This window comes from Thamnophis elegans, chromosome 1 (assembly GCF_009769535.1).
Source record: "Thamnophis elegans isolate rThaEle1 chromosome 1, rThaEle1.pri, whole genome shotgun sequence".
Lineage (NCBI taxonomy): Eukaryota > Metazoa > Chordata > Lepidosauria > Squamata > Colubridae > Thamnophis > Thamnophis elegans.
In genome coordinates, this window is record NC_045541.1 from 91,731,446 (window position 1) to 91,747,140 (window position 15,695).

Consider the following 15,695-nt stretch of genomic DNA (forward strand, 5'->3'; position numbering starts at 1 on the left):
TTAGTTGATTTATTAACCCAGATAGATATGAGAGAAAGTCAGCCATTTTTCTAATATTTCAAAAATCTAGTCCGCTAGATTTTCAAGGAAATTAAACAAGGGTGCAGACCCAGCTGAAAATACAATGACTTCTTATTAACACTATTTCCTTTTATTTTATTAAAATGACTTTTACCTGCCAATTCCTAGAAACTAAAATATATCTCTCAAACACTGATTGGTCACAATCCTCAAGTCATGCCTACTGTTGTTTCCTTGCCTAATGAGTAAGGGGTCCAAAGAGAGCCTGTCATTATTCTAGTGCCGTGATGGCGAATCTACAGCACATATGCCACAGGTGGCACACAGAGATGGCTGGCATGCCTCTCTTTAGGCATGCCAGCCATCGCCCCAGCCCAACTCCACCATGCATCCATGGCAGAGACCCAATGACCAGCTGGCCAGCGGGAGGCACGCATGCGGGGGGGCGCATGCATGCCTGGGGCAGGGTAGGGCGCATTCATGGGGGAAGGGTGCATACATGGGGATGGGAAATATGTGCAGGGGTGGGGTGCTCACATTGCATTTGGGGGGCTCATTTGCACGCACACGCGCTTTGAGCACTTGGCACCAAAAAGGTTAACCATCACTGTTCTAGTGTAAGGATCATACTGTATCAGACAGGATTGGAGGAAGTAGCTGGGGACTCTGTTTTTTTTTCAAAATGGTAATTCTTTGCCTAACCTGCCAGATCCATCAAAATAGAGGCATGATTTAGGTATAGCAGCTCATTGAATTAAATTTAAAACATAGTCTTCATTTGGTGGGAATATTACATTGGTGTAAAATGGCCAGGCAGAGGAAAGCAAAGCTGGGTTTAAATATTCATTGGGTATGCTCTATTCAAGTTACAGTGTGAACTTTTCTACATTATGCATTTTGATACTGTAAACATGTTTGAAGATGAAAATTTACTATGAGTCACACTTGCAAAGTCTTTAAGAGTGGAGGAGTTGTAGTTCAGATTATAGCTCTTTCTGCACCAAGGTCAAGAACTCGTAGGCGGCAATACAGGCCAAAACAAACTTTTAGTGATCTACTACTGGCTTCCTTTTTAAGATATTTTCCCTCTCAGTTTTAATTTCCTTTTATTTCACTCCAGCTAACATTAATTCTGCCTGCACAAATGTTTTCCTCTTCCTTATTCTATTTCTTAAAAAAAACCAAGTAGTTAATCTCCAGTGATTTGGAAAATTTACTTCAGACCGTTGCAATAATTTTCTTTTGAATTTAGTTCTTTTGAATTTTGCTTTAAAGCAAATATTTGAAAAAAGGGGCATTGGTCCCAAGAATGTATTTTTCTGTACCGATAAGACAACAAATTATATATGAATAAGTTACATAACAGTTTTTAATTCTTCTGAGATGATATCATAAATAATGTCATGCAGTTATTTTCTGATTCCCTCATGAATTAAAAGGCATAGTAATCTGGATTTTTCAGATTTATATTTCAGTTAATTTTCTTTAATTGCAGTTGAAATATATATATTGACTTCTATGCATGTTTATTCAAAAGTAATTCTACTGCTTTAGATTTATAATGGAAACTCATAGTCCCAGAAAATGTTTTTTTTCCTGTGTAACAAAATACAGCAAATATTTTTTGCTGTTCTTCTAGACATGGGGATTAGATTAGTTTCTCAATTTATCTTTAATAGGTTTTCTTGATTTCCATTTTCATTACACATTATTATTTTTAGAATTTTAGGATTTTTCACACTCATTTAAATGGATTGAGAGATTGTAGTTTATAAGATATTGTGATTGATTTTTATGCCGGGTTGAAAATCTATTTCAGATATTCAGATGTTCTAAAGGAGATTTAACCATGTAATGGCCTCGGAGCGTGGTCTGTTATCTTGTCTAACTCACTCATAGTCAATGTACTATCAGGAGCTGAGAAGTAAAAATAGTCACAATTATGGATTACATTTTTTTAAACTATACACTTATATTTAAAGTGGTTTTCTATCCATCTCCAGAACAGGGTACTGTTTAACTAAACAGATGAACCATCAATGGTTACCATTTTGCCTAGATGGAATTTATTGATCCTCATTCAGTCCATTACTTTATGTAAGCATTTAAGTAATCATAATTTTGATTATGAAAATATAGTATATTGTAATTTAGGATAAATTTTGAGTAAGCAGTTATTTGGAATTCTATTACTCTTTTGAAAAAGGACAAGCATTATCTGCATCTTTCAAAACTGCAGTTGTTCCTGTTCTTAAAACAAGATATTATTTTTTAAAATCAAGTCTGTCCTTATAACAATAACAACATTTTCTGTTCCTGAAAAAAAAAACCACCACAGTCCTAAATTAGTCAATGTATCAACACTTATATTATGTGTTATTTGCAGTTCCTGTATGAAATGTCTCCCTAAAAGTAGAATATAGTTATAGAGACACTGAGCCTATATAATTTTTGTTTTGATGAACTGGCCATGCTTGGAGATTATTAAAATGCAGAAGTTTTTGATAGCTATATCAGAGGTGGTATTCAGCGGGTTCTGACCAATTCTGGAGAAACAGTAGCATAAATTTTAGGTAGTTAGGAGAACCAGTAAATATCACCTCTGACTGGTACCGCCTCCATCTATTCTCTGCCTCCCAAGTCCCAGCTGATTGGAAGGGAATGGATATTTTTCAGTATCCTTCCCCCAGAGTGGGAAGAGAATGGAGATTTTATAGTATCCTTCCCCTGCCACGCCCACCAAGCCATGCCCATAAAACCAGTAGTAAATTTTTTTGAATCCTACCACTGAGCTGTACAGTATCTCCAAAAATGTATTATGCCTCTGAACCCAATGGCCTCCAAGCTTTGGGAGCTGGTGGGCATTTTTGGAATTTTTGCCTGTCTCATTAAATGACTGCTATGATATACCATTCACAAAACATCAATTCTCCAAGCTTGTGGGTTGGTTTCTGAACATTTTGTTACCAGACTAGGTAATATCTTCAGTTCCCCTAAATTTAGTTGAAGATGTTACCGAGCCTCGTAATGAAACTTTTGGAAACTAACCCACAAACTTGCAGAATGAGCCTCCATCCTCATCCTCCACCCAAGCTACAGGTATTTGCCACTGTCACAAACATCCATTTATCTTAAGACATTTTGATGAGATTATTCCCCAACAACTTTTCCAACCTTTCCATGAAGCGCTCTACCTTCTCAAAAATGTAAATTTAATTGAAAATGCAGATTATTTGAAGTTGATGTCTTGAGACCACTAGAGTAGGTAGTAAATAATCAATTTTGAATCAGCAAATTAAAACAAGCACATTACCCATACATTAAAAAAAGGTTTAAAACAGAAAAATGAGTTGGAACATCTCAGGAGTGGGGAGAATAGAGGTGTTATTAGACTTATTGATGTACTTGAACTTAAAGTTGGCATTCAGATTCTAAATAAACAGCTGCTGAAAACATTGTGGGAAATGTGAGCCGAGGTGGTGCAGTGGTTAGAGTGCAGTACTGCAGCCACTTCAGCTGACTGCTAAGCTGCAGTTCAGCGGTTCAAATCTCACCGGCTCAGGGTTGACTCAGTCTTCCATCCTTCCGAGGTGGGTAAAATGAGGACCCAGACTGTGGGGGCAATATGCTGACTCTGTAAACTGCTTAGAGAGGGCTGAAAGCCCTATGAAGTGGTATATAAGTCTAATTGCTTTTGCTATTGCTATTGCTAAATGCTTTTCTACCTCTATCCCCATTGGCACTGCGACTGAGCCGATGTCTGAGGGAGATGGGTGGTTTAGAAATAGGGTAGGTAGGTTAGATAGATAGTTAGGTAAAAGGTAAAGGTAAAGTTTCTCTCACACATATGTGCTAGTCGTTCCTGACTCTAGGGAGCAGTGCTCATCTCCGTTTCAAAGCTGAAGAGCCAGTGCTGTCTGAAGATGTCTCCATGGTCATGTGGCCGGCATGACTAAATGCCAAAGGCACACAGAGTGCTGTTAACTTCCCACCAAAGGTGGTTCCTATTTTTCTACTTGCATTTTTACAGGCTTTTGAACTGCTAGGTTGGCAGAAGCTGGGACAAGTAATGGGAGCTCACTCTGTTACACTGCACTAGGGATTTGAAGATAGGTAGATAGATAGACTTGCCACTGTGGATTGCTGGTTTTGGTCTGATTCAGCAAAGTTCATTTTATGTACAAAGTAAATAATGCTATGTGAAACTTTACTTATGCTGAATTTCATTGGAATTTACTGGGAGCAGATTATTTTATATTTTGAATTATAAATGAAGGATTGACATAATTCTATGTGTATTCTTTAAGATTTAAGCTAAATGTTTTGGTTTTCAGTCAATAATACAAAGTCTAGCTATGCATTTTAGCTGTGTTGGTCTTCTCTTCCTTTGGTTCCATTAATGCTTCCTTGTCCAGTTAGCATTCCAAGACATCCTAGGGAATTGAGGCAGAAAATAGTTACTAATGAAAAGGAAAATAGTTACTATTTTCTCCCCTAAAGGCTTCCCAACATTATCATCCTAGTCTGTGCTCATTGGGTTACTATAGAAGATGCTTTCTTTGTGCTAGAAAAAAACATAGAACATTCATACCCATGTTGAAGCTTGAGGAAAGAAAATGGTATCCACATTATCCTTGATGTTTTGAATGAGAAGGTCTTATTGGCTCACAGGATTTTATAGGTTCTGGAGATAAAAATCTGAAAATAAAATACATTGAAGTTCAAATAAAGGCAAAATAGGAGAAATGAATTGATGAAAATATGTAAGTAGGCTGTAGAGTGTTAAAAGTAAATTCTGAAAATATTCATATATCAAAAAGAATGGATGTTATAAATTCAGGTGCAAAATGTCACAAACAGGAGCAATCACATGCAACAGCATATCCATAGAATTACTGTTTTACACACAAGCCTGCACATTAGGAAACTTCCTTAAAATTTTCTAAAATTCAGACTGATTCAAACATTCATGCATGTAGAATTGGGCTGTCCTATAAATTATATAGCTAAATGAAAAAAAAAACCCAACCCACAATTCATTTACACAAAGATGCATAGTTGTATTTTATACAAAACCTTAAAAAAAGTATTAAATGAATTATCGGTACCAGTTGCATGCAAAGCCAAAATACATACAATTATTTCACATACGAATATTTGCAAAGTATTGCTATAAATACAGTAACTGCAGCAAAACATGACATGGAGGCATGTCCATATATTTGACATATTTCACATACAAATAATTGTATCAAGACTTTGGCCAGATATACAGAATGGTACATCAAACATAAATTTATGGGAAGACAAAGCAGCATTCCGTGTACAGCTCTCTTTGAGGAGAAAACACCCAGCAGCTCTTCATAAATGTGACCGACGAATCACCTTTGTTTCTCCCATATCTCTCTATTGGCTTGCTTGAGGTATCCTGAACATTCCAACAACTGTTTTTCTTTTAAGAAGTAAGTACTGATCTGATTTTGGCATCTTTTGTAATATTTGGCCTTAGGTAAAGGTTAGTAATTAAAATATAAACAATGAATCCCCCCCTAACATAGTACACAGTGGATTTTCAAAAGAATGACAAGAGGCACGTTTCCAGAACTTCCAACAGGATACACTTAAGAAATATTTCGGGCAAGACCCAAAATATTTGTGAACAATGCAAAGTCGGCAGGGTAAAGGAAAAGTTAAAATTAGTATATAACCTTTTGTTTTTCTAATTTCTTAGATTATATCTGTCACCAAATAGTTTCTCGGTGCTGAAATTCATACTGACAGATAATAAAGGAAAGTATTTGTCGCTCAGGGTTGATATGAGGGGGGTCCTTGGTGCCCTCTGAGCTTGCTTGTTTTCTTGCAGACGTTTCATTATCCAAACTAGGTAACATCATCAGTGCTAGTAAACAGCACATCTAGGCTTTTGAATGATTGAATGCTGGGAAAGTTTATAGGTATTACCGTTATTAATACGTAGTATTAGAGACCAGGAAGGTCTGTAGCAGTGATGGCTAACCTTTTGGTGCTGAGTGCCCAAAGCAGTGGTGGGATTCAGCCAGTTCATACCTATTCAGGAGAACTGGTTGTTGAAAGAAATCTCATTTTGTGTTTTTTCCACTTTACAGGCCTAATCCTGTAAGGAAGGCAGGAAGGAAACATTCTGGCGTTGTTTCTAGCCTCATCTTTATTGCCCTGCTTACAGAAACTGCCTCTCTGGTTAACCCTTATTACATTATCACAGCTAAGGCAAAGCGCCCATTGTTCTGAGTGACATTGAGTTGGCCACGGCCACCCGGTCAAATGACCACCGAGCCACGCCTACCCAGTTGGTCATTAGGGCAGAGAACCGGTTGTTAAATTATTTGAATCCCACCACTGCCCAAAGTGTGTGCCCACTCCCATGCATTCACTCTTGTACATGTACCCTGCCCCTGCACATGTTCCTCACCCCCTCACATGTTTGCGTTCCACCTGTGCATGCCCCCTGCCCTCCTCTTCCATTTTTGGCTTCCAGGTTGGTGCAGGAGGTTTTCCAGGCCCAATATGAAGCATGGGGTTCCTTGTGTGGCCCCCAAGCCCCATTTTGGCTTCCAGGTTGGTGCAGAAGGCCTTCCAGGCCCAAAATGGGGCATGGAGGGCACATATACACGCATGAACCCCCAAAATGCAATGCATGCACAGCAGAGACCTGAAGATCAGCTGGCCGACAGGAGGCATGTGCACATGCACGGTGGAGCTAGGGTGGGGCAATGGCTGTGATGCCCACAGAGAGGGCTCTGCATGCCACCTTTGGGGTCTGTTGTAACTTTGAATAGTTGTTTGACTGCTCTTAAGTCAAGGCCTCTCTGTAGTACAATTTATTACTGAATTAAAGATTATTCTGTATTATGAGTAAAAAGTTCTCCCTATAACTGTTCAATTCTAGCTCTCTTCTCAGGCCTGGCAATTTTGTTGATGACAAGATGAGTAAGTATATGACTTGATGAAAAAGCAAATTAAGGAGGAAAAAAAAGAGGTTTTGTGGAGGAAGCTCTTATAAATGAACTGTCAAATGAAGTGAAGTTAAAGGAAAATCTCCTGCTGTAAAATACAAGGTCTGGCTCGTCTAATAAAAATCAAGGCCCTTGAGGAATTAATTACATCAGCATTACGAAAAGAATGCATGGAATTGCAAAATGTGGTGGCACAGACCAGCACGAACTTCTGTTGCAAAAAGAAAACTGCAGGAGCGTCTTAACAATTTCTGAACTGATATGCAGGTCATTGTAGTCACATAATAGTAATTCGGACAGTCTAATGAATAATAGTATGCTGAGGTAATGATAAATGGTATTACACATAACTTGCAATTTAAGTCATCTAACTTTACTTTCTTCAGGTGCATCTGTGTGTGTGTGTTTGTGTGTCTGTGTGATTGTACGTGTGTGTAAAAAGTATTTTGTCGAAATTTAAACTGATTTTTCTAGAGAAAATTATTTAAAAAATATTTTTCTATGTTTTGGTATTGTAATTCAGAAAACAAGCTACATGAATTTGCAATAAATGGATGATTCATGTAAGTATGTTTTTAGAATAAATTAAACACATTAAGGTTTTTACAGAAAGATTTTTTTCCTCATAATTAAGAGCATGATACAAACCAGTAGAGCATATACATCAGTGGTGGGATATGACCAGTTTGCCCCGGTATGAGCGTACCAGTGCTTGCTGGGAGCACCAGGTACCATTCCGGTACAGTGCTCCAGAGGACACACCCGCCCGCTTGCTCTCCTTACCACTATTTGAGTTGATTGGGGCATTTGTGCATGCGCATGGAGCATACGGCACCTGTGCGATGCTCCACCAAGCAGCTGGAACATCGCAGGTGGTAGACATGCATGAGTGCACTGTGCGCATGCTGCATGCATGCACGTGGTGGGCGCCCGACCCCATTGTACCATACCAGTTGCACCGGGATCCGGAACCCACCACTGATATACATATATATACATGTACACATACAGACATGGTATTCTTTTTTATCTAGACAGTGTATTTATTTAGAAGCTTGTAAATACATTTAATTCACTTTTTAGCTAGCAAAACATTTTTTCTAGAAAAACACATCATGGAAAGAGAGATTTTTCAAATGAAAAAAAAATCAAATTTGTCTATTCCAATATTTTTAATGATGCGTTACGAATGTCTATTTGGGTAATTTAAGCATCACTTTCTCAATCTGTCTAAAATGTTGTGATTGAGGGATATGTTCCGTTAGAGATGTAGAAGAGGTCAGGCTGGTGAGAAAGAATGAAAAAAACAAAAAAAGAGACCTCTCAACTGTTGTTATATGGAAAAAGTATTTAAAAAATAAATCTAAATCCTTCTTTCTCCTCTTTGACTAGTATTACTAATTTTCTGATGATATTACATCATAATTATATGATATTGTGTCAGATTAGCTAAATCAGCTAATTACTTATGTAACAGATTTTATACAATACAATAGCAGAGTTGGAAGGGACCTTGGAGGTCTTCTAGTCCAACCCCCTGCCTAGGCAGGGAACCCTATACCGTTTCAGACAGATGGCTATCCAACATCTTCTTAAAAACTTGCAGTGTTGGGGCATTCACAACTTCTGGAGGCAAGCTGTTCCACTGATTAATTGTTCTAACTGTCAGGAAATTTCTCCTTGGTTCTAAGTTGCTTCTCTCCTTGATTTCTACCCATTGCTTCTTTTTTTACCCTCAGGTGCTTTGGAAAATAGTTTGACTCCCTCTTCTGGTTCTTGTGGCTGAGATATTGGAACACTGCTATGATGTCTCCCCCCTAGTCCTTCTTTTGATTAAACTAGACATACCCAGTTCCTGCAACCATTCTTCATAAGTTTTAGTTTCCAGTCCCCTAATCATCTTTGTTGCTCTTCTCTGCATTCTTTCTAGAGTCTCCACATCTTTTCTACATCGTGGTGACCAAAACTGAATGCAGTATTCCAAGTGTGGCCTTACCAAGGCATTATAAAGTGGAATTAACACTTCACATGATCTTGATTCTATCCCTCTGTTTATGCAGCCTAGATTTGTGTTGGCTTTTTTGATAAAGCTTTGAACAATATGTTCTTCTAAAACAAGGAATGATGTTCAGATTTAGAAACAATAAAACTAGTTGGGAGTAAAATTATAGAAATAATTTTACAACCGTATTCAATTTAATAAAAGTAGAAAAATATTCGAATATGTTATCTGCCAAATATAGGGACTTTGTCTCCGGTGTAGAAGCTCTCAGTTTACACACAAAGCAACAGAGTAATAATCATCATCATAATACCAATAAGAGGAGGTAGTAAAGAAAATAAGAATATGGTTTTCTACAACCAGCTGGACTCCCCAAGTGATAATGAAACACTTAATATAACTTCACAATGTTTCAGTAATAATACTTACAAAGAATTGTACAAGTGTAGTATAATCTGTATATCATCATATAAACAAAATACTGGATTTAAACAGGGCTTCCACATATTTTTTTAAAACCAGGCCAATAACTTTGGGTCTATCTATCATCTCTCTATCAATCATTTTGTGCGCCTTTTCAAAACTCCAGTTCTTCATAATAGATCTTCTCTTGATATTTTCTCTTTTTTTCACACTTATCTTGTTTTACTAAAATTTATGAACTATAAATTATTTTTATAAATTTGTCTACGAATTAATAAAGTATAATTACTTTGTTCCTTTAGATTGCTTTTTGTTTTTTTTGTTTTAAAGAAATAATGTTGAACTAATTACTTGAAATAGATTATATAATTTTAGTACTAACTGAAAATATTTTCATAACAGTGATAATATATACCAAATGACTTCTCAGCTTGAATGCATGACATGGAACCAAATGAACTTGGGATCCACACTTAAGGGGTAAGATTGCTATTTTTTAAAATCTTACACCATAAAATTATGAAGAATTATGAATTAATTTTTATAACAAATGAAACAAGGAAATAATAAAATCCTCAAAGAGATTTGTCACTGATTATATTAGGCATTTTCAATTATATAACATATTTTTATTCTCAATATTACTACATTTATTCCATTTTCTAAAGGAAATAATAGGACACAAAAATAATATTTTCTATTGGTTACCAATATCTTCTCTGAAGCACACATTTTTGAGAATGTACCAGAACGCTATATTCCATTTGTTTTTTTAATATCTTACTTATGTTGCTGTCATAATGTAATCATTTTATTGGAGAATAACAAGTTACTGCAATTGATTTTAAGTGGCTGTTGACTTACAATGCAATTTTGTGTATGTTCAGAAATAAAATCCATACTTTTTGTATTTCCAAGGTTTCCTGAGGGAATATAGATTAATAACCTGACCATTTTGTTTTTTTGTAGTTTTCTGGCCATATGTATTCATGACAAGTCATAATGATGGAAAAATTAATATTTGCAAGCTGTGATTTTATTGCACAAACCCATCCTTCAATATATGTATCTTGACATTTGAGCTTTGCATCAAATGCATAGATAAAACAAACAGCTCAGAATAAAAACAGACATTAAAACACTACATGAAATGGTCTTCTCTGTTAGTTTTCCTAAAACAGTGTTTCTTAAACTTTTTTTTCCCTCAGGACCCCTTCTCACTTTTAAAAATTATTTTGTTTGTATGGGTTATATTTATCAATATATAACATATTAAAAATTAAAATTGAAACATTTGCTGTCACTACTGCTTTTCACATTTTAATGGGATTTTAATATTACATTATATTTCAACATGAAAAGTTGATTACCTATTCACATCTGTTTCATTGATCTCTTATGCCACTTTGTATGAAATATTCTTTGTATCATGATTTAGCTTGGTAGCTTTAAAAACTAGATGTTTTTCTAGGCATGGGAATCAGGAATTTAGTTGTACTCCCTGAGAAGTTGTCAATTTATTGTTGATTGGGTTTTAACTATCTGCACTAAATGTTTTTGCATTATTGTTGTCATTTTGCATTCACTTTTTGTGTGTTGTTGCTCTAGTGAGGTGGGGGACCATATAAATCAAATGAATGAATGAATGAATTTCTCCCACTTCCTCATAGTAGGATGAGTCACATAAAAGAAGCACATAATAATAATATTTTATTTCATGCTAAATGATGGCTTTTCTGCGGGATGATACTCAGATATTTTCCTTGAGTACAGCTGTTCAGTTATCACCTTATCAGCACATTTGGAAAATTGGCTTATATTTATTTAATTTATATGCTGCCCCAGTGTGTTATGATTCTAGGTGGCTTACAAATGAAACAAAGCAAAAAACTGAAATCAGTAATGACACTATTAAAAAGGAAGAGCCAGAAAAAAAAACCATTTCAAAAGACAAGAGCATTACCCACAATGCCTTGGGCAGAGGGGTCATTTGCCTGCACTATGGCTATTCACTTGCTTGTTTCCTTCCATTTTTTTATTGGGACTTGGGAAACTATACTGAAAAACTATAATTCAAAGTTAGTATCCTAACTGTAGCACATATTCACTGACTGATCAAGTTCTGAACAATACCTGGTTCAAAGGTTGATCACCTTGAAACACTTTTCTTAGCTGTTTTAAGAGTCAGCACATCCCTAATCCAGCAAGTATTTTTTTTTTAGAAATGAAGGGAAAATAGATATGCTATCCTAAGTATAGTTGTAACAGCAGCATCTTAGAGCCTTAACAGGCAGGGAGGGTAAAATCATGTGAAATTTCATGTGAAAAGTCTAAATTATAGAACCTTAACTTAGTCCTTAATTCTGGTTTGGGTTAAAAACTGAGCTTTCAGGCAGAGATGGTATTCAGCTGGTTCTCTCCGGTTCGGGTGAACTGGTAGCAGTGGCTGCGGGAGGCTCTGCCTACGCAGCCCGACATAATGCACGAGCACTGCACATGTGCAGAAGGTCACATTTGTGCTCACATTTGTGAACTGGTAGGGAAGGTAAGTGAATCCTACTGCTAGTTCCAGGGCTGTCCAGGCCCATCAGTTTAGAATACATCTGGAGGCAACATTTTCATTTTTCTAAAGCGTTGGGAAAATTCTTCCCACTTCCCTCCGGCAACTAACTGATACAGAAATAGGGGAGGCGGGAAATAGAAGTTGAATGGTGCCCAAAGGTTTTTATCTAATCTGGAAAGGTGTTAAGTAGCTCAGTGGGTTTACCCTCTTTTTGGAACAGTCATGATGCTGCAGCTGATATCCTCTACATCCTTCCCAATTTTTGTGCTAATCTTCCTCTAAGTTCTTTATTCTCTTTATACCATTCACATCCTTTTAAAACATTGAATTCTCACCACTCATGTTTTTGGCATATACTTTCCCATTCCCTCCCATTTTCCTCAGCTTCCTCCCTAAAGGACTTTGATCTCTCTCAGATCCCTTCTGTAGGGAGTGGACTTCAGACAAATCATTATTTGTCCAGAAATGTTTCCTGTTACCTTGGAAGCAGGAAGTTCTTTTTGAGGAAGCTGCATGATAGTTGAAATATTTGAGGACAGTATGTGGGAGCTGTTCTGCATAGGATTCTTTCTTCTTTTATGAAGTTTGGTCCAAATGGGAAAATGAAGGTCATTGCAAATATAATTGTCAGCAGAAAGACAATACAATTTTATTTTGGGCAGTGTATTGATATGGAGCAGATTTTTTTGTTTTGAAATATTTTATTTTTATTTTAAAAAGTTAAAATACAAAACTGCAAAAATATTTCAAAATGTTATGGAGCAGATTTTTTTATTTAACAATGGGCAATTCCAAAAGGAAGTTTAATGATAACAAATGCATATTGGCAAATATATTGTAGAAATGATCACTTTTAAAAACAATACTCAGGTTCATATTAGTAATATTTTTATGGCAATGTTTTGTTCACATTTTTTAGTATTTATTCTCAGTAAGAGAAATCTTCCCAGTTATAAAAGTGTTTAGCAAGTTACATGCCTCAACATCACGAGCATGAGCTAACTGTTAGTAAAAATGATGCCATCCCATCCCATTCTGTAATTTGGAATTCTAAATTAGAACAACATTAATTGGTAAAGTTACTATGTTGAAAATATCAGTTGAAGAGAAGAAAGATCGACATTGTAATTTATGAAATCATAAACATTCATATGGACCAAGATTCCAGTCCCAAGAGTTAGGCTTCCTCCTATTGAATTCAATAGCACTGCCGGTTGTCTCTTTCCACTACCTCTGTATTAAATGGCATGGTATTAGTTTGCTTCTTCTGATAGTGCTTGGTTGATTTGTTGATATTCTTTTCAAGGATAGAGAAATTGCTTTAGAATAAACAAATACGCAATAATTGTTAGACATCCTTTAAAAATAAAAAAGAAATAGAAAACGTGGGTGAAAAGAAAACTTACTTCCATGGTTAGTTGTCTCCAAGCAAACAAGCAAGCAATGAGAAAAATCACTCATTCTCAACTTTCAGATGTTTGACTACAATTTCAGATATTTTGGAAACATAAGCAACATTGAGGTAAGCCATGATATGAAAGTATACTCTTTGTAAGTATTCTTCTGAAAGAAGGAATATTTATTTATTTCCCCATTACAAGTTAGTACTCCCTGTAATCAACTGGACTTGTAGCAGCTCAAAACAGTTGTAACTCCACAGTAAATATACATAAAATAGATGATAAATAAAACACTAAAATAAAATAGCAGTAAGAAACATAGATTATCATCATCATCAATGAATCATCATCACCAACCAATGGAATGGAATGGAGTGGAGTGGAATGGAGTAGAATATAATATAATAGAACAGAACAGAACAGAATAGGAAGGAATCTTGGAGGTCTTCTAGCTCAAGCAGAAGAATCTATATCATTTCAGACAAGTGACTGTCTAGTCTCTTCTTAAAAACCTCCAATGATGGTGTGGCCATGATTTCTGAAGGCAAACTGTTCCATTGCTTAATTGTTCTCACTGTTAGGAAGTTTCTCCTTAATTCCAGATTGCTTTTCTCTTTGATTAGTTTCCAACCATTGTTTCTTGTCCTGCTCTCTGGTATTTGGACAATAATTTTACCCCCTCTTCTTTGTGGCAGTCCCTCAAATACTGGACTACTGCTATCAGACATAATTCTTCTTTTCTTTAGGTTTAGAATTGCTAAAGAAATTGCTATAGGTATTCTGAAACAATTTGATTTAACAGCTTTTGGAAAGCCAGCAATGGGAGTGGTGTGTGTGTGTGGTGGCAGTCTGATGTAATTTAAGAGACAGGGCAGAGGGGCGGCCATTGAAAAGAAATGCCTGCAAGCCTCAGCCTTTATGTTGCAGTAGTGAGGGATTATAGACAGTCTATCCTGAATCAGACCATTCAATTCCAGCAGAAAAAGGTTGATTTTTTGCCAACTCATATAGGGATTTATAAATAAAAACATGCCCTCTCAATTATATCTAGAGCCAATAGAAGCCCAGTGTAGGGCCTGAAGTACCAGTGTATCTTGCTAATGGTAACAAATGCTAGTCAACAATAGACTATTCAGACTGGTATTCAGAAACAGTTTCATTTAGAGCATATTATAATATTGTAAACATATAATGATAAAGATATAAATGACTGTTGTGATTAACGTAATTGTAATAAATAATGAGTGTGACTTGTTCCCAATTTAACTTAAAGACTTTTATGAAGTCATCCAATTGCAGCTTATTTGGGAAATCATTGTTAAGCCAACTATGCATTTGGGCAATGTACATATCTAGTTATCTATTGTTTATATAATTAAGTTTTGATGGAGAAAGAAGTGAAGAGGTGGTTGGCTGTTGGCTGTTTCACAATGAACAATTTGCTGAGAACTATGCAAGTCAAATTCTCTTTGTGCTAGATGTTGGCAAGTCTTTTGATACCCTTCATTCAATGTTTTTTGAGTTGTGACCGTGCCACTGGCATTTTCAGGGGGTCAAAATCTGCAAAATGGTAAGTGGAACCATTTTGCTGTACCACTTTCAATCATGGCTTTGATAATAACACTGCATTGCACTTCCCTCCCTCCTCCCTCTGAGCAAATCCATGGATAATATAATGCTGCTGTTCATATATTCTTGCTATCTCTTACAGAGCACATGCACTATGAGGATTTGATTCAGTATCCTTTTAGAACAATTAAATAGGAAGAAAATACTGATAGTTACATATAATCCCTGTATTAGTTCTGCAGGGTACTTAACATTTTTACATTAAAGGATGATTTTTTTTTCAAACATCTGTGTCTCTTGCATTAAATAAAAGAATTTAAATGTAATGGAGAAAATAAATGGTATTCCAGCATTTGTAAATGCTGACCATTAGTGCTAATGACACCTGGTATGCCTGGATAGAAAAGGCAGAGAGAAGATTAAATCAAGATTAATTATCTTTGGAGAAAGAAATTTAAATATTTTGGCATATGTCAAGATTATAGAATCTGTGAAAAATTGGTGGTAGATATGACCTCATTGCCTGTAATATATGCCAAAATAGCTATCTATCCTCTCTGGTGAAGAGAGTTACATTATACAATGTCTTCAATTTCATTTGTCATGGTGATAAGCTAGTTTTCAAAGATATACATCTTTTAAAAGACATTGATGGACTGATTATCAAGGATTCCTGGGAATTTAGTGTTTCACATATTTGTCTTTATTTTTAAAGTAGTTTTTGA

General features: G+C 36.0%; 1 protein-coding gene across 1 annotated transcript in view; it reads left to right on the forward strand.

Annotated features, from left to right (window-relative positions):
- Positions 1-15,695, forward strand: part of WT1 (WT1 transcription factor) — a 53,054-nt gene that overhangs the window by 17,834 nt on the left and 19,525 nt on the right. Inside the window, exon 4 of the mRNA XM_032222201.1 lies at positions 9,841-9,918. Coding sequence (XP_032078092.1) covers positions 9,841-9,918 — 78 coding nt within the window. The remainder of the gene's footprint in view (positions 1-9,840; positions 9,919-15,695) is intronic.